This window comes from Myotis davidii, unplaced genomic scaffold (genome assembly GCF_000327345.1).
Source record: "Myotis davidii unplaced genomic scaffold, ASM32734v1 scaffold545, whole genome shotgun sequence".
Lineage (NCBI taxonomy): Eukaryota > Metazoa > Chordata > Mammalia > Chiroptera > Vespertilionidae > Myotis > Myotis davidii.
Genome location: NW_006296634.1, coordinates 1654977 through 1676880, shown reverse-complemented (window position 1 = coordinate 1676880; position 21904 = coordinate 1654977). Strand labels below are relative to the sequence as shown.

Sequence of the window (21904 nt, the reverse complement as noted above, 5' to 3'; positions counted from 1 at the left end):
GCAGGACGGCCTCACTGTATCCTGCCCTTTTGCTGCCCAACAGGGCTGACCCACCCTCACTGACACCTCCATATGCCACGGCGTCTCACCAGCCTGGCACTGGGTGTGCCACTCCTCTCACCTGCTCTCCTACCTGCACACAGGACCGCGGAGCCAGCTCGCTGGCAGCATCTGCCTGCTGGCCCTGTACCACCTCCCGCGACTCCTGGGTAGCTACCTCCAGGCCCTTCCTCACCTCTGCTGTCTTAATTCGCACAGCTTTCAACCCCCACCCAGGCCAGGGTCACTCCACTCAAAGAAGAGAGGAGGACTTCACCCACACCCCCATTTCATCTTTACAACCTGTGAGGTGTCAGTGCTACCACCACCCCTCAATCTCTACACCCAAGTCACATAGCTGGCAAGCAGCCAATACCCGCTTCCAGCTTCAAGATCCAGTTCCTCCAAAACCCCCAGGTTCTGGAGTTCCAGAGGGCAGTGCAGGGGCCTGTGCCCGCTCCATTCTCCTCTCCCCCCGCCACCTTCTTCAAGCTGGGAACTCCCTCATGCTCCCTCCCACCACATCTGCCCCATCCCTGCTCCGGGTTCTCAGGACTATGACTGTTAAGATGCAGGAACTCTGCAGGTCCCTGGCTAAGGCACCCCCTGGCTTGTCACTGGATCCAGGCCTGGTCAAGGATTTTGCCCCACAATCTTCCCTCTATTTCCTGCCTTGACAAGTTTGCCTTCCTCCTGGATCTTTCTCAGCAGCATACAAAACACGTTCTAATACAGTGGTCGCCATCCGGTGGTCCGCAGACCACTGGTGGTCCGTGAGGTCCAAAAGGTTGGTGACCACTGTTGTCATGGGCCCCATAGTTTTTTTAAAAAAACCAAAGACAATACAAAAAGCTTCCCTTGAGTCCATGTCGCCCCCCCGCCCCCCACCCCCGTCCCTTACACAGACGCCTAAGTTGAGTGTTTAGACCATGTCTCCACTTCCCTCCTCTGCTCTCCCAGCTACACCTTCTGTCCAGTCCCTTCTAAGTAGCATGTGAAGTCGGTGCCCGCCCCCCACCCGCTCCTCGTCAAACCTCTAGATTTCCACTATCACAATCAATATGCAAATTTTCCCCTCAACTGGGAGTTTGACCAGGAGGCGGGGCCAGCCAAACACCTGCGGCCAGTGGCCCCTCTTCCTTGCCGGGCTGGCCCTGATTGGCCCCGATCAGGCGGGCCAGCAGGACCCGCCTTCACCAATCCCTGCTCCTCATCTCCTTGGTCTCCTCCTGACCTCTAAGGCTGAGGTGGTCCAGGCATCAGGCGCTGGTCCTCTTCTCCCGGTCCCTCGGCGGTGGTGTGTGGGTAAATGGGTCATAACCAGCTCTCCAGGGCAGAGTCGGGAGGGGATGGATGTGTAGAGGTAAGTTTATATACATTTTACTCCTGTAACAGGGTTGTGGCACACAATTCACAAATAATAACAAAATACACAATGCTCTTTACTGCAACTTCCATATGGCCAACTGATTCTCACCAGGCATCACTGATTTTTGTTGAAATCCTGCATCCATAGCCAACTGACAGTTGTAATTGACAAAGGAGCCTGGGTCTGACAGGAATGCTGGTTGATACTTTGTTTACCTTAAGGAGTAAGAGGAAAGTGAAAAAACAAAAACATCTGTGGGAGTTTCACTTGTTCATCAGTGAATGACTTCTTTGCTAAATCATATAACTGTCAAATACTCTAAGACAATTTCTTCAGATTTTTGTGCTGATAGATGACACTTTAATCAGCATTATTAACATTTTAAAAACGTTTTCTTCACCACTTTAAGACTTGATTTGTAGCGTTTCCCAGTGTCCATGGTATAAATTCTCCCACATCAGATTTCCAGCCACGAAGGCGGCATCTGGAAGGGGGCGTGGGAGCACAGGTGCCCACTGTGGAGCATGTCTGCACCACCCGGATGCGACAGACACGTCCTCTCTGGAGCATAGATAATGGTTGACTGTAAGTAATTAGGAAAGTTGAATAATAATTACCTTTAAAATTTTTTAAGTTTACACACAGTAAAATTTATACTTTTTAAGGGACAATTCTGTGAGTTTTGACAAATACATAGAGTTGTGTGATCACCACCACATTCACGGTGTAGAGCAGTTCTAGCACCAATGTAGTGGAACTGTCTCCCATTCTAAGTCTTGGCAAAAACCTTCCTTTATAATTTTGCCTTTTCCAGATGTCCTGGAGAGGGAATTATACAATATGTAGCCTTTTGAGTCTGCCTTCTTTCTATCAGCATAATGCCTTTGAGATGTGCACAGGTAGCTGTGTGCAGCCGTTCACTCATTCCCACCGTGGAGCAGGGCTGCGCTGTGCAGATGGGCCACGGTTTGTCTACCCACTCTCCAGTGAGGGACATTTAGTTTCTAGGTCGTTTTATTTTTACAAGTAAAGCTGACATAGATTTTCCTTTATCTTGCGTAAACACCTAGGAGTGAGATTGTGTTGCAAGGTATATGTTTGTTGAATTTTATCTGAAACTACCGAACTTTTTCCCATAGTGGCTGCATCATTTTGCATTCCCAGCAACATTGCTCTGCATCCTCGTCAGCACATGATATTGTCAGGTTTTTGGTTTGTTTAGGCTTTTAAATTTTTTTCAGCCATTTTGGTGGGTGTGTAGTAGTGCCTTGTGGTGTTACTTTGCATTTCCCTAACTAATGATGCTGAGCATACTTTCATGTGCTTATCCGTCATCTACATTTCTTTGGTGAAATGATTTCAAATCTTTTGCCTTTTTAAAATTGGATTGACTATTACTGATGAGTTTTGAGTATTCTTTATATATTCTGAATATAAGTCCTTTGTCAGATATGTGAGTTGCAAATATTTTCTCCCTACCTGTAACTTGCCTTTTGTTATTTTCTTTCACAGAAGTTTTAACATAGTGAATTTTATCATCTTTTTTTCTTAATGAATTATGCTTTTGGATGTTGTATCTAAGAACTCTTTGGCTAATTCAAGGCCACAAAGATTTCTTCTAAAAGTTTTATAATTTTTCATTTAGGTCTGATTAGAGTTCAATGTCCGTTGTGTGTTTTTGATGTATTATTCAATTGTTGTGGGAGACAGCAATTTCCGGGTGTTTATCTATGCCGCCATCTTAGTTTCTCTATTCTGGCTATTAATCCTTTGTCAGATATGTGATTTGTAAATATTTTCTCCCTACCTGTAACTTGCCTTTTGTTATTTTCTTTCACAGAAGTTTTAACATAGTGAATTTTATCATCTTTTTTTCTTAATGAATTATGCTTTTGGATGTTGTATCTAAGAACTCTTTGGCTAATTCAAGGCCACAAAGATTTCTTCTAAAAGTTTTATAATTTTTCATTTAGGTCTGATTAGAGTTCAATTTTGTATAACATGACAGATATAGGTCAAGGTTTGTTTTTTAAAATATGGCTTTCCAGTTGTTGCACCACCACTTACTAAAAAGATGATCCTTTCTCCACTGAAGTGTCTTTGCGCCTTTGTCAAAAATCAACTAAATATATTTGTATGGGTCTATTTCTGAACTCTCTATTGTGATTCATTGATCTGTGTGTCTATCCTTTAGGCAGTGTCTTGATTACTATAGTCTTTGTAGCAAGTCTTAAAATCAGCAAGTGTGATTCTCCAACTTTTTTCTTTTTCAAGATTGGTTTAGCTACTTCAATTCCTTTGGATTTCCATAGAAGTTTTCAAATCAGACTCTTGATATCTAAAAAGTTTCTGTTGGAATTGCATTGACTCTATAGGTCAATTCTGGAGGGACTGCCTGATTGATATCTTAACAACATTGAGTCTTCCAACCCAGGAACTCAGTATGTCTCTCCATTTATTTATATCTTTTTTTCTTTCATCAGTGTTTTGTACTTTTCAGCATTAAAATCCTTCCCATACATTGTTAGACTTACATGTATTTCATCTGTTCTAATGCTGTTATAAGTGATATTGTTTTTAAATTTTCATTTCAATATTTTATTGTTTACATATAGAAATACAATTGATTTTTGTATATTGACCTTACATTTTGTGACCCTGATAAACTCATTGCTAGTTGGGCATTTTTTGTACATTTCACGGGATTTTCTATATTCGAAATCATGTTATCCTTCAATAGAGACAGTTTTATTTCTTCTTTTTCAACCTGAATGCCTTTTATTTCATTTTCTTGCCTTAGGGAACTGCCCAGGACTTCTGGTACAATATTGAAAAGGAGGGTGAGTGGGCATTCTTACCTTGCTCCCAGTCTTAGGGAAAAAGAAGTCAGTCTTTTGACCATTAAGTTTGATGCTTGTTGTAGGTTTTTATGTGGTTTCCCTTCATCAGGTTAAGGAGGCTCCCTTCTATTCCTAATTTGCTGAGAGTTTTTATTATAAATGGATAATGAATTTTTTTCAAATGATTTTTCTGCATTTATTGAGATGACTGTTTCTTTCTTCCATCTATTAATATGGGAATTGAGCTGAACTAGCCTTGCATTCCCAAGATAAGCCCCATTTGGGGATGTTCTGGAATGCTTTTATATACAGAGGTGGGCAAAAGTAGGTTTACAGTTGTATTGTGACCTTCGAGTTAATAAAGCTACTGTAATAATTGTAACATCTTTTCCCATATGAACAACCGTAAGCCTACATTTGCTCACCCCTGTTGCCACATTTAATTTGCTATTAATTCTGTTGAGTTTTGCATGGAGGATTTCGGTAGGAACCTTAGAAAAACCTGAAGTCCTCCCTACAGCTTCCAAGATCTCTTCTCTCCAATACCTCCTGTCCTCATTCTTATGAGGGGTATTGTTCCATAGAGTTTTTTTCTTTTAATATCTTTGTCTGGTATTAGCATCAGAGTAATGCTGGCCCCATGAAATGGGCTTGGGAGTATTTTCTTCTATTTTTAGGAAGAGACTATATAGAATTGGTATTATTTGGGAGAATTTGCCAATGAAACCTTCTGGGTTTGGAGTTTTCTTTGGGAGAAGGTTGTACACTATGAATTCAATTTCTTCAACAGATACAGGAATATACAGGATATCTATTCTTGAGTGAATTTTGGTAGCTTGTGTTTGTGAAGGCAGAATAATGGTTCCTCAAAGATATCTACAACCTACTCCCTGGAAACTGTGAATATGTGATGTGACACGGCAAAGGAGAATTAAGGTTGCACATCAGCTAATTAAAAAAAAAATTATTCTGGATTATCCAGTGGCCCAGTGTTATCACAAGGGGCCTTAATGTGGAAAAGGTCGGCAGAAGAGTCCATCAGAGTGATGTCGTAAGAGAACTGTACTTGTTTTTTGCTGGCTTTGAAGGAGGAAGGGTCCACAAGCCAAGGAATGCAGGCAGCTTCAAGGAGCCGGAAGAGGCAAGGAAATGGATCCTATTGGAGCTGACAGGGAGGAACGCAATCCTATTGGTGGCTTTGATTTCTATATTGTGAAACTGACAGATTTATGACCTATAAAACTATAAGGTAATTTGTGTTATTCTGAGGCATTTAAGCTCATTCTCATTTGTTACAGCAGCAATAGAAAACTAATGCAGTGTTTTTCAAGGAAATGGTCCATCATTTCTTCTAAGTTGCCTGATTTATGGACTTCAGAGTTGTTTGTAGCATTCACTTATTATCCTCTTAAGTGAATATAGTGATATCCCCTCTTTAAGTCCTGATATTGGTAATTTATGTCTTCTTTTTTCAAAGAACCATATTTTCATTTCATTGATTTCCTCTAGTTATTCTGCCTTCAATTTTATTGGTTTCTCTGCTCTTATCTTTATTATTTCCTTTTCTTATTCTTTCTTTGGGTTTAATTTGCTCTTCCTACTAATTTTTAAAAATTATCTTTGCATTTTTAATATATTAATTGTAAGTTTACACAATTTGATTTTTATTTTTTAACTAATTTTTTAAAAATATGTCTTTATTGATTTTAGAGAGAGAGGAAGGGAGTGGGAGAAAGAAAAACTTCAATGTGAGAGAGAAATATCGATCAACTGACCAGGGACCAAACCCACAACCTGGGCATGTGCCCGGACCGAAAACCAAACCAGCAACCTTTCAGTGCACAGGATGGTGCCCAACCGAGACACACGGGCCGGGCTGATTTTTAATAATGGCTGTTGAACAAGTAGCTCGCAATGTTTCCACAACCCACATGGCGTACAGGCTGCTATGAGCCGGCTCCAGCACACTCTGCCTCCACGTTTGTCTTCACACATGACCTCTTCCTCCCTAGCTCCAGACTTTCTCCAGCTGCCTATTCAACATCTCCACTTGAATGTCCAACTGAAATCTCAATAAACCTACATCTAAAATAATGTCTACAATAATGCCTCAATCTTTTCTCCTCTACCCTTCTCTCTTCCCTCTTCTGGAACCAGTATCTCCAGGGGCCCACGTGCTCAGGACCCTGAGTGAAGCTTCATCCGTGACCTCCTTTCCTCACACACCACAAGCAGTGTATCAGCTCCTCTCAGCTCCATCTTTAAAATGTATCTGGAGTCTGAGCACATGGCACTGCCTTCTCTATCACCATCACCCTGGTTCAAACCTCATCAACTCTCACCACGGTTCTGCAGTAGATCCTGCACTGGGCTTCTGCTTCTGTCCTTGCCCCTTTGTTGTCTCTTGTTACCACAGCAACAGTGATCCTGTTATAATGTCAGTCATGCTGAGTCTCTCCATGGCTCCCATCTCAAAGAGAAAACTCTCACCTTACTATAACTGCTGAGATTTGACCTCCCTTGTTGCTTACTCTTCTCCTTGCCACTGAATCTTGCTTTTCTTCCACCTCCTACCATGTTCCTGCCTGAGGACTATTGCATCTGCTATTCCCTTGGTCTACAAAGCACTTCCTTCGATCCCCACGACTCACGGCCTTGTGTTCTTCCGTTCACACTATGTCTACTCAGGGAGGCCTTTTCTAACACTCTTTACCCCTTCTCATGTTTTATTTTTCTGCACAGCTCTTAGCACTCACTGCCTGGCATCGTATTATATACTTATTTGTCGTGGTCTGCCCCTCCCGGTACTTACCACTTCATGCCCTGGAACAGTGCCTGGCCCTAGTTAGTCCTAAATCAAATTTGTTTTGTGAATGAGTGAGCAGCAGCCAGGAAAATGCCCAAACCCTCCCCTTGGCTCCCGGCTCCATCAGGATCAGGCTGTGCTTCGCAAGGCTAACAAGGCACTGGAGAACGTGGTCCCCTTGACCCCTGTGGCTCCACCTTGAGCCACTCGGCCCCTCACCCCATCACTTCCTCCAGCTACACTGAACTTGGGGTTCCTCAAATGGACCTCTTTCTCTCACCTCAGGCCTTCCTACATCTTCCTGGGGCTAAAATCCCTTCCTCCTTTCACCTGGCTTGTTTTTCAAGCACCTCCAGGTCTCCGTTTGGCTACTACCAGTTCTGGGGGGCCTTCCCTGGCCTCCTCAGCTCCGACTGAGCAAGGCTTCCCCCATCATGTCCATGTCACAGGGGGACTACTGTCCCCCCCCAGACTGTGAGCTGCTGGATAGCAGGGCTGTTACCCTGGGGCCCAACACTGAGTAAGTGCTCACTAAATACAATCTGAATGAAAGAATGAACGGACAAGAGAACTATTAAGAACCAAGCCTGCTAAGAGATGGGATGGGGGACCTAGGACCACCACCCCACTCCCCATTCCTGTCATCCTCCCACACGGAAGGCCTGGCTCAGGGAACCAACAGTCAGCCAGAGCCTAGGAGGAGTCCACACGTCACAGCTCTCAGCCATGAGGCCAAGAGCCCTACAGCCCCACATGAGGGGGGAGGAGAGGGAAGCAGCCTGAGGCCCTGGTAGGAAGAAGTCACATCACCCCAAGTACTAGTGGCTAAGAGTCCCACAGTACCATTTCCTGCCTAACTTCAAACCCAGGTCACATTCCTTGGCCACAGTTCCCAGGATGGCACTCAAAGGGAGGCAGACAAGGGCTCCTTCTAGACCCGCACACAACAATTAATGATGAACCGGTGGAACCAGAACCCACACCCAAGCAGCGTGAGCCCAAGCCCTTGGTCACATGGCTGCCTGTCTCCTAGGTGGGTCTGCTACATGGCCCAGGACCAAGCAATCAGACACCCAGCACTAACTAGATGAGGCCAATGAGAACAACCAGTGGACCAAACTTCACCATTTTTGATGCCTTGTTTGTACGTAGAGGGAGGAGGGGGGAGCAGCAGTCCACTGCTCAACCTGTGGGCGCAGCAGCCCGGCACTGATCTGGTGTCCCTCACCACAGACCCCAGAGGCTCTTCCTCAGCCCCAGGGACCGCCGATCCCATCCCCTAAGAGCTCCTGGTCCAAAGTCCCCTTTCTGTAGCATCCCAGTGGATAGAAGTCCTCAATTAGGCCTCTACTAGTCTAACTCCTTCCAAGGGGACCCCTGCTCATATCCCAGATCAGACCCTGGTGGTTACAGAGGCTTCCAGGGCGGGGGGATCCTCAGCCCCAGCCTGACAGTACCCCAGGATCTCACAGGGTCTCCTTCCGCAGCTGCCCACATTCCTGCCAGCCCCTGCTCAGGGTGCACCTGCTCCTGCGGCCTCAGCACTCACCCCTGCCAGGAGGCTCAGACCAAACTCAGCCCCAAACCCAGGCTCTCCCCATGTCTCACCTTCCGCCTTTCTCAAATCCACCTGCAGGGTCTGCTGTCATCTTTAAAGTGACTCTTGACTTTGGCCTTAGCCAGGCCCTGGCACCTGCTTTCTGGAGCCCACCCTGCTCTGCCATAGAACAGCTGCTCTGCCATCTCTGCTGGCCCTCCCGTTACTGTCCGTCAAATTAAACACAATTCCCTGCTGAGCCGCACATTCACACTTTCCACAGCGTGATCAGCCCAGCAAATCCCAGCTCTGCCTCTCACAAGCTGTGTGACATTAGGCAGATCATTGAGCCTCTCGGAGCCATGATTTTCTCATCTATAAAATGTACTTTGAAAGCTACTGAGAGATTCTAAAGGCAGTGAGGCAGAATCCAACATCTGATAGACTTCGGGTCTGATCCTCACTTTGCTGGAACCCTGCGGCCTCCTACGCCGGTGGAACAGGCTCCTGCCTCCTCCAGCCCACGTGGGCAGCTCTGGGCAGGCAGCAGCTCTCTTCCAAGCTCCTGTGTGCTGTGGCATGAGGAGAGCAGAAGGTCTGAGGCTAAGCAAAGGGACTTCAGGGAAGTAAGTACTCGGTGTCCCCTCAGGATAGGGAAGTTGAGATTTCTACATGCAGGCGGAGGGGCTGCCTGAACAGCAGGAGTGAGCCTCTGGTGCATTGGGAAAGGCTGATAAACAAACGCACCAGAATCCAAATCAGGAAGGCCCGGAGCTGGGGTTGCCGTGGCAACCTGCAGTAGGCTCCCAGCCTCTCTGAGATGGGGGCAGGGACTTGTCAGATTCAGCTGCCCCTGCCTCCAAGGCCTCCTCCGTGGGCTCTGCCCAGCTCTGCACGGACACAGAGGGGCAAAGGCACAGAGAGGCAGGCCTGGGCTCCCACTACAAGGAGGTCACTCCTCTCCCAGGGTGAGGCCTATACCCAAGAGCCCCCAGAGTGAAAAAAGCCCCTCCCAGCATCCTCCACCACCAGGTCCCAGCACCAATCACTCAGCCCAGCCCATCAGCATCCCTCACGTGGTGATGCCCTCAGGCTTCTCCAGGACCAGTGGCCTGAAATCTATTACTTGATATAAAGTAGAGGGGGCAGGGAGATAGCCCCAGACTTCCCCTCATAGCAGGGTGGGGGAGCGACACCACGGGGCCAGGCACTGGGGTAGTCCTTTATGTGCGTTTTCTCTCATTTAATGGCATAACCTTTGACAGATGAGGAAACAGGCTCAGAAAAGTTAAGTGACTTGACAAGGTCACAGAGCTACTGGGTGGGAAAAGCTATGTCCCAGCCAGAGTTTCCCAACTTCTGAGCCTGATCCTTCCCAACTGGGGGGCCTGTTACTAGATGCCCTGGGCTGACCATGCAGCATGTCACCAAGGGCTGTGCCCAGTCTGCACAGAAACACAATAGACAGATAATGACCTTCATGCCTCCATTTAATGGCCAGTCCAGCACTGCCCCGCTGATGCCCAGACCTCAGTAGGGAAGCCCTCCATCCTGCCTGCTGTCCCCTGAAGAACCATCCAAACGGGTACCTCTCAGCCTTACTAGCAGTTCCAGTCTCGTCTCAGTGTTAGGGGGCAGCCTCATCTCAGCTCCTGCAGCAAACTGTTGATAGAGCCCAGCAGTTCCCAGAAGTAGCCCTCATCCTCGCCATCTTGGAGCTCCTGGGCGGCTAGCACCTGGTATTCAGCCTGCAGACTGGCCAGCGTCCTGCTGAGCTTGGGGTCCTGATGGTAGTGGTCCCAGCAGGTGGCCAGGAGGGCACCCAGTGTCTGCAGCACCTTTTCACGGGCATCATGTTCAGGCAGCGCCAGCAGGTGGGCAGTGATCTCGCACCAGCCTTGTTCTCGCAGGCTTGGCAGGAGGTGCACCTGGCGATATTGCTGCAGCTTCTCAGGGGACGTCTCCTGGGTCAGCTTGGCCTCCTCCTCGGCAAACATCTGCCATCCGCATGGCCAGGTGACAGGGGTCGGGTGGGGAGGAGAGAACACACAGAGAGCAGTCAGCCCTGCCCTTCAGATGTGAAGGCACATGGCTGACCTGTGAGTTCGAACCCTCTTCCTTCATCCCCTTGGCCCTCAAAGGCCCTTCATGGGAGAAGGCCAGCAGGATTCATGGCTTCACACATACTCCCCCACCTACCTATCTACCCACCCATCCACTCATCCAAACAACTGTGCAGTGTGCCAGATGCTGGAGACATAAAGATGGAGACATGGTCCCCTCCCTTGAGGAGCTCAGGGTCTAGCAGGAGAATAAAAGTTAACGGAGTAATTAATTCCTAAAGAGCATAATAAACTTAGTCCAGCAGGGTAGTGTGGTGCCAGCCCAAGACCATTCGGCTGTCAGTGCTAGAGCGGAATGTGAACCAGCTAGGGCTTCCCTGAGCCGTGAGGGATGCGTGGGAGTTGTCCAAGGATAAGGATGGAGTGGGCGGTCCACACACAGGAGGGTGATAACAATGCCTGGGCCCACCTCCTTTTGAAGAATGGCAGGTTAGCCCTGGCTGGTTCGGCTCAGTGGATAGAGCATCGGCCTGCGGATTGAAGCGTCCTGGGTTCAATTCCGGTCAAGGACACAAGCCCGGGGTTAAAAGCTCGATCCCCAGTAGGGGGCATGCAGGAGGCAACCGATCAGTGATATTCTCTCTCTCTCTCTCTCTATCTCTCTCTCTCTCTCTCTCTCTCTCCCCCTCCCTCCCTCCCTCCTTCTCCTTTCCTCTCTGAAATTAAAAAAAAAAAAAAAAAAAAGAATGGCAGGTTATGCTTGTCGATGGACACAACAGACAGAGCCCTGAGTGTCCCTCCAAGGAGGATGGCCTCCAGGCTGAGGGTCTGGAGAGCTGAGGAACGTCTGGGCAGGAACCCAGCCCCATCAGCAAAATATGGTGGAACCAATGCTGCCAGAGGTGGCGAAGGAAACACCTGAAACCTGACAAGATGGCAGCTTATTTCAAAGGTCAGAGGAAGGCTATGCAGAGGTGGAGGGTTGGCAGGGGTGGCAATGCCCCATATGGGCTGTACTAAATGTCCTGCAAGGAGTCTCTGCCCTAACTCCAGGGAGAATGAGGCATGCGGGGTACAGAGAAGGTAAGAGGGGAGCCCAGGAAAGATGAGGGGCCACAGTAGACCACATGACGGCCTTGGGGCCCACTGGGGCTGGTGGAGGAAGCTGGGGGGCGGGAGGAGTCAGCATCCTGGAACAGGAAAAGCTCACGACCATCCCGTCTGGCTAGTTCTTCACTCCTGGGGAACAGAGAAGCCCTGACGGCCTCCAGCAGAGAGCACGCTGACATCTTCCTAAAGCCTCTGCTGCAGGAGGATGGCTGTCTCTGCACTGTTTGCTGAGAGACACCAGTCCCTCCCTGATCTTCGCAGCACCCCAGGACTCCAGGACTGAGCCAATGTCAGTGCCCACCATGCCAGGGCTGGGGGCCGTGAAGAGACACCCACGGCAACAGAAGAAAGAGATCAGGTCTCTCTCCAGCCAATGTTCATGTCCTTCTCCACGCTTGCTGGCCCACATCCAGGATGTCAGCTGTGCCTGGGCCTTATTAATTGGATGTGAGCACCACATGGCTGCCTGCTGTTCTGGGTTCTGCAGCTTAAAGAGGGAGAGAGGGAGAGAGAGAGAAAAGGAGAGAAGGAAAGAAGGAGAAAGGGAGACAGGGAGGGAGGAAAAAGGGAGGGAGAGGGAAAAGAGGGAGGGAAGGAAGGAGAGAAACAGGGAGGGAGGGAGAAGAGAGGAAGAAGGGAGGAAGGGTGAGAGAGAGAGGGTGAGCGAGGGAGGGAGAGGGGGGAGGGAGGGAGACTGAGACATGACAGGCCAAGAGAGTCAGAGTGGGCGAGCACACAAAAGCAATAGCTGACAGAGAAGCAGCAATGGACAGCCCTGACCCTCAGCAAAGCACAGGGGGGAGGGGCAGGGAGGAGGGAGGGGCCCCTCAGGCTCCAACACTCAGCAGCGGTTCCAGCAGCTGCCCAGCCCTGCTCCACCAATCTCGCAGCCCGGCTGTTCTAGGGAGAATGACAGGCAGCTGAAAAGGCCCTGCCAATGCTCGCTGCAGCAGATGAACTAAGAATCCAGGCCTAGCTGGTTTTACTCTATCCATAATGAAGACACTTTCTTAGTCTCACAAAGACCAAAGTGAGCCAGGCACCAAGTCTCCTCCCGGTGGAAAGCACCTGGGGTCCCCAGGGCCTTGCAAGGCAGTCATTCTGAGTCCCTGCCCAGAGCCAAAGCTCTCAGAGTAGGCAACTCCAGGTTTCTAGAATCTTAAGATTCAGTATCATTCCAGCCCTTGGCTCCTTGGTCCCTTGGCTGTTGTCATGGCTCCTAGACACAGCTGCTCTATCCCTCCTGCTCCTCATCACCCCACCCTATGCTTCATGAGGGGCTCATCCAGACTACTTCTGGCCTTCGATCACACTGATCCTGAGTTTGCACACTTTGCTCGGACCACTGCCAGCACCTTCTCTTTCTCCTTCCTCATCAGCCTCAGGTTTCAGCTCAGCAGTCATTTCCCACAGGACATCCTCCCTGATGCCTCGGAAATACTGGGTTTGGAGCCCTGAGGTGAGGGCCCACAGCCTCCCTGTCTGCCCAGATCAGAGCTGGCATGTTTGCTCTAAAGCACTTACTAAAGAGGATGAAGGGATGAATGAGAGACATGGGAGGGACCAGGATCAAATGGTCACAAGCAAACACAAACAGTGAGAGGGAGGCAGGGCAAGCGGGGACTCACCTTTTCAGTGACCAGGTCGTAGAGCAGGGTGACCACGCGCACAGCCAGCACCTCTGTGCCCTTCTCCTGCACCAAGCTCCTCAGGACCTGCAGGCCCCCCAGCTTCAGGAACTGCTGCTGGGCATAGGGGAAGTGTCGTAGAAGGGAGCACAGTGCAAACAGGACCTGGGGAGGCACACATCCAGATGGGTGAGGGGCCAATCAGAGCTGGCCCTGCCCCAGGCCCAGAAAAGGCAGTTGTAAGTGTACCAACCATCTCAGCTCGGCTCCCATTCTTCCTGGCTCCATCCACTACCCTCAGGGACAGCTACACCCCAGAACTCAGGACTGGGAGAGCCAGACACCTTCAACATCACCCAATGGACAAATCGAGGCCCAGTGCAGGCCGCTAGTGTGTGGGACTCAAAACCACACGGTGGGAATTACATCCAGGGTCCCAGATGCCTTGGGATGCTGCTGTGATACTTTGAGGTAGTGGGGCCTCTCCGCCTATGCCCCCAAAGTGACATGCACAGCCTGGGAAGGGACCAGTGCCTTCCAGGCTCCACAGGTGTGCTGGGGGCTGGGCAGGAGGAAAGGAGCAGAATCCCACCTTCTTCTTTGCAGTGAGAGGCTGCTCCGTAGCCAGGATGACCAGCAGCTTCTGCAGGGCTCCACCCTCGATGGCCTCCACCTGGACCTTTGGGTTGCTATGGAGGGTGGGAAGGGGAAGCACAGAAAAGCATGACTTGGCACCTATTCACCATGTTGGGGCAACACCACTGTGCCCAGCCCAGGGATCTGGGTGGTCAGAGAGTTGACACCACACCAGCCATCCCTTGGGAGAAACAAGGTGTGCAAGGGGGTGGGGGGAGGTTCTCCCCTCTGGACAAGCTAGAACTGAGATGGGGAAACAGGCTTAGTGTGGATCCACCTGGGTACAATGACCTATGGCACAAACGACAGGGTCAAGTGGCCCCATGCCAGTCTCCCCTCCCGAGCAGCCAGCAGGCTGGGTGTTTTAAAAACGGAAATCACATCTACCACTTTAAGATCCTTCTGATGCTCAGGGTGCTACATCATTGCCCCTGCTATGGAAAGCCTTCGTCCACCTTCCCAAGCCAGTGTTGGGTGCTCCTCTTTCAGTGACCCCAGGCCCATCACACACTGCGGGGCAATTACTAATGGGGTCCCCTAGACAGGAACCCGTTCTTTTCCTCTCCTCTCCTGGGCGGAGCACACACACAGCACATAGTGAACGCTGTGGTAGGAATATAAAAAGAAAACACAAGATCCAGGGAGCCTCTGCAGCCCTATGCAGATCCTGAAACAGGACCAACCCAGCGCCTCCCACCAGCCCTCCACTCTCCGAGAGCAGCTGCTGCGATGTTCTCTATCCCTGTAACCTCTGCGTTGAGCACAGGGCCTGCCATGGCCTAGGACCCTGAACAATAGGGAATGAGTGAATAAACACATTTATACCATAATTGTGCCGACCAACAAACAGGCAGTGCTAACACCCTCAGCACCCAGGGTGCCTCTGGAACTCCTCTCCCCATTCTAGGCTGGGCAGAGTAATGAGAGTCCAACACTTCAGGCACAGCCCTCCTGGATGAAAGGATGCTGGGCCTGGAAGGGAGCCAGGGAGGGCACATGGCAGGGAACCCCAGCAGGATACCCTTTGCAAGATCCTTGCTTTCTCAAATCAAATTAGTGATCAATTAAAGAGCAAGTGCCAAACGCAGGGACCTGTGTGTTTAGGCCCTTGAGGAAGGTCAAGGCTCCCTCACCAGCCACCTCTGAGGCTTCCGAGAAAAAAGGCAGCAGGCACATAAAAAGCCTGAGGCCAGTAGCAAAGGGAAGGGCAAGGCCAGAGATCAGACAGCCACAGAGGGGACCAGGTCTCCACCAGGCTCTGGCTGCCTTCCCTTAGAATGGCCACCAGCTCCCTGGAGGCCCCAAAAGGGCCTGGTTCCTCCTAACCCCCAACCTTGGCAGGAGGTCCTCATGGCATGAGGCAGGGTGTTAAAAATCAGAGGGAGAAAGCTCCTGGTCCAAACCCCAGAGAAAAATGGAGGCAGGTAATAGTGTTTACACTGCTGCTTGCAGGAGAGGCCCTGGCACAGAGCAGGCACTCCGTAAGTGCTGCCGAATGGCATAGTGATGGCCCCCTTCTATTCCTCCCTACACCAGCTTCAAGGTTCAAAGCAGACTCAGCACACTAAGCCAGTTTTCCTGCTGTAAAATGGGAGGTGCCTTCGTCCCTCTGCGTCCCTCTCAACAGAGAGGACATGCAGGGTGGGTGCCAGCTTGTCCCACTGTAACTCCATTCGTGTCTGAGGAGCAGTCTGGAGACAGGCTGGGGTCTCTGGGGAAGTGAGGCTGACAGCTCCTGTCCAGACAGGCAGGTGGGCGCCGATGCATGGGGGACTGGGAGCTGAACCTCTCCCCTGCCCCTGCTCCCCCAACTTGAGAAAGGCAGCTGCTTCATCAAAGTGTGAGCTAATTAGGGCTGTCTCTGACATCATGTGCCCGAGGAACGCTCCCGCAACAGGCAGGGTCTAGGAAAAGACAAGGACCACAGAAATGGCAAATGCTGCCTCCCAAGGAAGGGGGTTCTGCCAGGCCTGACACTGCATCAGCCTCGGGGAGGGCCACTGATATGCCCCAACCTCAGGGGACTGCAGAGTGGCAGAGACAAGGCCCTCCAAACACAGCACAAAGCATCACCCTTGTCCTCAGATCTACTGAGAACAAGACCCAGAGACGAGACAATCACCCAGCCAACCCGAGAAGGTAAGAGCAGAGCTCAGGACGGAGCGGGAATCCAAGGAGACCTGGCTTGAGCACACGGGGTTCAGCTTGGGCACCTCCCAGAGCAGCAGCCCTACCACCAACAAAAGGTATAGGGGAGAGACAACATGATAAAGAAGGCAAGAGCACACAATGGAATAAAGACATCTCTTCAATAAATGGCATTGGGATAACTGGACAGCTACATGTAAAAAAAATGAAACTAGACCACCAACTTACACCATACACAATAATAAACTCAAAATGGATAACAGATTTAAAGGTAAGTTGTGAAACAATAAAAATCCTTGAAGAAAGCATAGGCAGCAAAATCTCAGACATTTCACGATACAACACCCAGGGCAAGAGAAACAAAGGGGAAAAAATGAACGAATAGGACTACATCAAACTAAAAAGCTTCTGCACAGCAAAAGAAACCAGCACCAAAATGAAAAGGAACCCGCTATATGGAAGAATATATTGGCCAATGATACATCTGATAAAGGATTAATATCCAAAATGCATAAAGTACTCATACAACTCAACAAAAGGAAGACAAACAATCCAATGAAAACCGAAAAAGCCTGAAACACCAATCAGAAAGAATGTATGCAATCCTATGTTCATAGCAGCATAATCTACAATAGCTAAGACCTGGAAACAGCTCATGTGCGCATCAGTAGATGAATGGATTTAAACACTGTGGTACATTTACACCATGGAATGCTATGTAGCTGTAAAAAATAAGGATCTCTTACCCTTTGAGAAAGCATGGAGGAACCTGGAGATTATCATGCTAAGTGAAATAAGTCAGTCAGAGGAAGACAAGTATCACATGATCTCACTTATATCTAACTAGAGGCCCGGTGCATGAAATTCATGCACTCAGGGGGGTCCCTCAGCCTGGCCTGTGTCCTCTTGCAGTCAGGGAACCCTTGGGGGGATGTCCAACTGATGGCTGAGACCCGCTCTCCGTGCAGGCAGTCGGACATCCTTAGAGCTGCTGCCACCGCTGCTGTGCTTGCCAGCCATGAGCGGTGCTCCCCTTGTGTTGAGCGTCTGCCCCCTGGTGGTCAGTGCACATTATAGTCACCAGTTGTTCCGCCCGGGGCCAAAAACGGATCTCCAACATCCCCGCGGAGAGGGCACAGGCCAGGCCGAGGGACCCCACTGGTGCACAATCGGGCCAGACAGGGATGCAGGAGGGCTCCAGGGCATATCCGGCCAGTCTCGCTCAGTCCTGATCAGCCCAGTCCCGATCAGCCAGACCCCAGCAGCAAGCTAACCTACCAGTTGACTGTCTGCCCCCTGGTGGTCAGTGCACATCAGAGTGAGTGATTGAGTGACCTTAGCGTTATCATTAACATATTACGCTTTGATTGGCTGAACAGACGACCAGACACTTAGCATATTAGGCTATTATATAGGATGAACAAAATAAATGGACAAAATGAAAGCATGCAACAGACTGAGGAGCCTCAGAGGGAAGGGAGTGGGGGTAGGGAAGAGATCAGCCAAAGCACTTGCAAAGGGGGCAGGCATGGACTGTGTAGGCAAATACTTGGGATACTCCAGAGAAAGAATAAGCTGATTGGGAGGTAAGAAAAGATGCCAAAAGCCAATAAGAGATATGGCTTCCCTGGTACTTCCATGGGAGCCCCAATGTAAGTTAGAGAGGGCCTGACTCTGTCTTAGGCAAGATGGAGAGGCAAGCCACTGCCAGGCAATTGCTTCAAGAAGGCCCATGCAGGACAGATCCTTGGGGAAGCTCAGCCTGCTGTCATTCAACACTGAGCAAGCCAGGATTCACAGCAGATGCTATTTACTGGTTTAGAAGTGAATGAATAAATGAATGGCTTGTAACTTTAGGCCAGACCAGGTGGCTCTGAACCTAAGGTCTGTGGGGTTCTAGAAGAGCCAGGAGAGCTGCATAGGAGAGGTGAGACGACAGGAAGGGGACAGCATGATCTTGTGTGTAGAGGTGAGGAGACTGGAGAGTCATAAAAATTGCGCTGAGAGGTGCAGCTCACCTGATACCAAGAGGCCAAGCTGGACATAGCGCCAGCAGGTCTGCTGGCTGGGACCAAGATGGGGCGATGTAGGACCCAGACACCACCCAGCAAATGGAACCTGCTCCTATTCTTACTTCCCCCACACCCAGGGGAAAACCATAAGTTGGAAACAAGTGCCTCCAGGTGTCAGACACCAGAGAGGGCCCTGGAGCAAGATTCATCTCAGGACAGTGATGTGGGGAGGGGGAGGGAGAGGGGGGCAGTGTCGGGGAACAAGAGTTGAGCTAGGAGACACGCTGAACCAGGCACAGCCCACCACTCCCAGGTCAGGCTGTTTCTGGTTACGTGGTGCTGTGCCTGTACCTGCCCAGCATCCCTTCTTCCCCATCTCCCAGCACTGACACTTTCCTTCCTTCGAGACTGCTGCTTCTCCCACAACTGTGGTCCTGATGGGGTGGGTCTCAACTCCCCAGGCTGCAGGGGAGAGCTTGTGGCCCAGTGCTGGGTCCCCCAGGACTGGGCAGTCAGAGCCCTTCAGTCTTCCACACTGGAGTGAGGACAGAGAAAAGTTCTCTTCTCCACAAGGTAAGGTGGCTGTAAGCCAAGAGCACTTACAGCTTTGCCAGCAGTAGCCAGGCCCACCCAACCCAAAGGGGAAAGCCCATTTACAGTACGAGAGAACAGAGCTTAATGCACAGGCGAAGGAAACCAGGGAGGATAAGAGAAAGCCTGATGCCTTTTGTCACTTGCTGAAATCGCTTTCATAAAGCAATTAATCCCCTTGTTCTCCTGCAGCAGTTCGGAAGGACCTGGTCAGTAAAGCAGACCGTGGGAAAACGTGGGCCTGTGGCCAGGTGGGCTCGGCAACCCCGGGCCCAGGCGCTGCCCCTTTCCTCCTGACCAGCTTAAATGAGGGCCCCACGTAAACCTGGGCCCTACCGAGGCTCAGGGTCAAATACAATACCCTCTGAAAACAGCCTTTTACGCTGCCCAGTCAAGGAGCTGAGGAAGCACCGCAGAGGGAGCCTGGGAGAGACATGGCCTGCATTTCCGATGGCCCTCCGTCCATCCAGGCAGGGACAGCAGAGGCCAGTTGTTTCTTGAGCAATGTGTCCAGAGGGTCAGACACCAACATGCTCTCAGAGCCTCTCTCCCCCCAGGCAGCTCTGCCTTGGGCTCTGAATGCTCACTGCTGTTTGCTTTTGGGGAGGAAATACCCAAAATAGCTTAGAGTGAGGTACAAGGGCCAGGGCCTGGAGAACCCTTGGTGAGAATCCTGTGAACAATGGCTGATGACCTCAGATAAGTCCCTTTACTTCAGTATCCTCACCTGTGAGGCAGAGCTAAAACTACCCTGTGCTAAAGAGAGAATAGCTAATAATGCCAAAATGCTAGCTAAAGCTTTGTCACAGAAAGATTATGATTATAGTGGGTTTGCTACCCAAAGAGGCCAGGCCAGTACCTTGAGAGCACAACTGTATTTAGCCCAGATGCCTGGGGCACATATAGCTGGCCTCATACCTCTCCCAACCTACAGAATCTGGACCAGAGCTACACCCCTTGCCTGGGGTGAGGTTTGGGGGGGCGTGGTGTCTTGATGGATAGAAGATGGATTTCCTGACGGTTGGAGATTGAGAGAGTTAAAAGAGCAGGGGCCTGCAAGCCTCCTAGTGACATTAGTAGCACCGGTGTGCTCAAAGTCAACAAAAGGATATTAAGGACGTAGCTGTCTCTGGTGAGATAAATGAGAGTAAACCTTGTTCAGGGCTAAGCAGGCTGGACTGAATAAATACCATTAGCACTTGGATTACTGGGATGTTCACAATCAGCAGGCGAGTCAGCTGCCTGTGTGCAGAGGGACAGCAGCAGCAGCTGCTAATCTGTAGACTTGGGGGGTCGGGGTGGGGATTGCAGAAATGAAGTGATTACATTTGCAGAAACCAAACCGTTTGGGTCAGAGTGCCTAATGTGGGTAATCTCCCAAGGGTCAAAGGTCATACTTTAGCTAACCAAAGCTGAGCAAGTGTTGGGGGTGGGGGTGAAGGAGCGATCTTAGGGTATGCAGCCAAGCCTGGCTGGGGGTGGGGGGAGGGCATGAGAATGCTGCCCACTTCAGGTCCAGGAGTGGCTTCATAATTTTCAGGCCCAGTGCAAAGTGAAAATGTGGGGCCCTTGTTAAAAAACTGTACGGAATTTCAGGGGGCAAGGGCAGAGCATTAAACCAAGCCAGGCCCTCTTTAGTGTGGGGTCTTCTGCAGCTGGACAGGTCACACAGCCACAAAGCAGGTGCTGCTGGCACCAGGGGTGTGTGCACAGAAACAGAGAATACACAGAAATCCTGCTGGGTTAATCAGAACAACAAGGGCTGGGGGAAAAAAAAAGAGGAGAAAAACTGGAGAAGGCAGAGCTCTGGGGTGGGAAATAAGGATCAGGCCGATGGGTTCGATGGCTGAGGAAACAGGAAGGTAGAACCCTGAAGCAGAGCACGTGTCACCAGAGTCCCAGTGCAAGCCGGACACTGAGGACACACTGTATGTACTCTCTCATGAGTCTTCAACATTTCTACGAACAGCAATGTCATTTCTCTTTAACTGCTAATAACAGAGGGAAAAGCTGCCATTACTCTGAAATGCTCCGGAGCGCAGGGGAAAGCGGGCGCACCGCGGGCTGTGCGGTCAGGCTCACTCATTGCAATCCTGCCTGATGTCGTACAAGCTCATCTTCTTGCTCAGAGAGAAGGGTTCTGCTCTGGTGACCTGACCTTGTTTGTGCCCTAGCGTATGGCCCTGATCATCTGTGAAACACAAGGAGTGGCAGAGTGCGTCATCCTGAAACAGGCAGGTTCATGGGGGATCTATACTAACCTTCCCTCTAGGGGTAAATGGGGTTAAGCAATTAATTAATCATCAAGATGGAAACAATAGCCAACTTGAATATAAACAGAACAGGTTCACCAAAAATAATAAATGCCACATACAACTCTTCCACAGGAGAAACAAAACATCCAGCTTGTAACGGGCCTTATACCATTTAAGTGTGAAGGGAACCACATTGAGCTCTTCAGAAGTTCCATCTGTTACTGGGAGAGGGCAAGGGTGTCACTGGACTGTTCATATACAATCCCCAACCAGAAGCCAGTCATGTAAGCAAATGTGGATATCCACAATTCACCACAACGACAGCTCTTACAAGAATATCTCTCGGATCTCCTTACTTACACACACACACACTCTGCCCACCTCTGGAGAGATAAGAAGGCCTCAGAGGGAAGGCAATCAAAGAATCTTCCTGACAGACATCTGGTAGTTCTCAAACATAGCTCTGCATCACAATCATCTGGGGCACATTTTTCCCTTAAAACATTTCAGACACAACACTTAAGAAATTACAGAAAATTACACAGGAAAAGTAACTTACAGAAAAGTTGCAAAATAGTAAAAGAACTCTCATCAAGAGTCACCAATTGGCCCAGCTGGTGTGCTCAGTGGTTGAGCATTGACTTATGAACCAAGATGTCACGATTCGATACCAGATTCCCAGTCAGGGCACATGCCCAGGCTGTGTGCTTGATACCCAGTAAGGGGTGTGTAGGAGGCAGCCAATCAATGATTCTTTCTCATCATTGAGGTTTCTATCTCTCTCTCCCTCTCTCTTCCTCTCTGAAATCAACAAAAAAAAACATATATTTTAAAAGTCACCAATTGTTAACATTTTAACACATATGCTTT

At 49.9% G+C, this 21904-nt stretch overlaps 1 protein-coding gene and 1 pseudogene across 3 annotated transcripts in view; one reads left to right on the top strand and one right to left on the bottom strand.

Moving 5' to 3' along the window:
• Positions 1 to 10060: 10060 nt before the first annotated feature.
• Positions 10061 to 21904, bottom strand: part of SIL1 (SIL1 nucleotide exchange factor) — a 225143-nt gene continuing 213299 nt past the window's right edge. For all 3 annotated transcript variants that reach the window (XM_006772451.2, XM_015569635.1, XM_015569634.1), the window contains exons 8-10: positions 13985 to 14081; positions 13393 to 13557; positions 10061 to 10588 (exon numbers count right to left, since the gene is read on the bottom strand). In XM_006772451.2, the coding sequence (XP_006772514.1) occupies positions 10232 to 10588; positions 13393 to 13557; positions 13985 to 14081 (619 nt within the window). In that variant the 3' untranslated portion in view covers positions 10061 to 10231. The remainder of the gene's footprint in view (positions 10589 to 13392; positions 13558 to 13984; positions 14082 to 21904) is intronic.
• LOC102764970 overlaps positions 20957 to 21904 on the top strand; it is a 5487-nt pseudogene continuing 4539 nt past the window's right edge.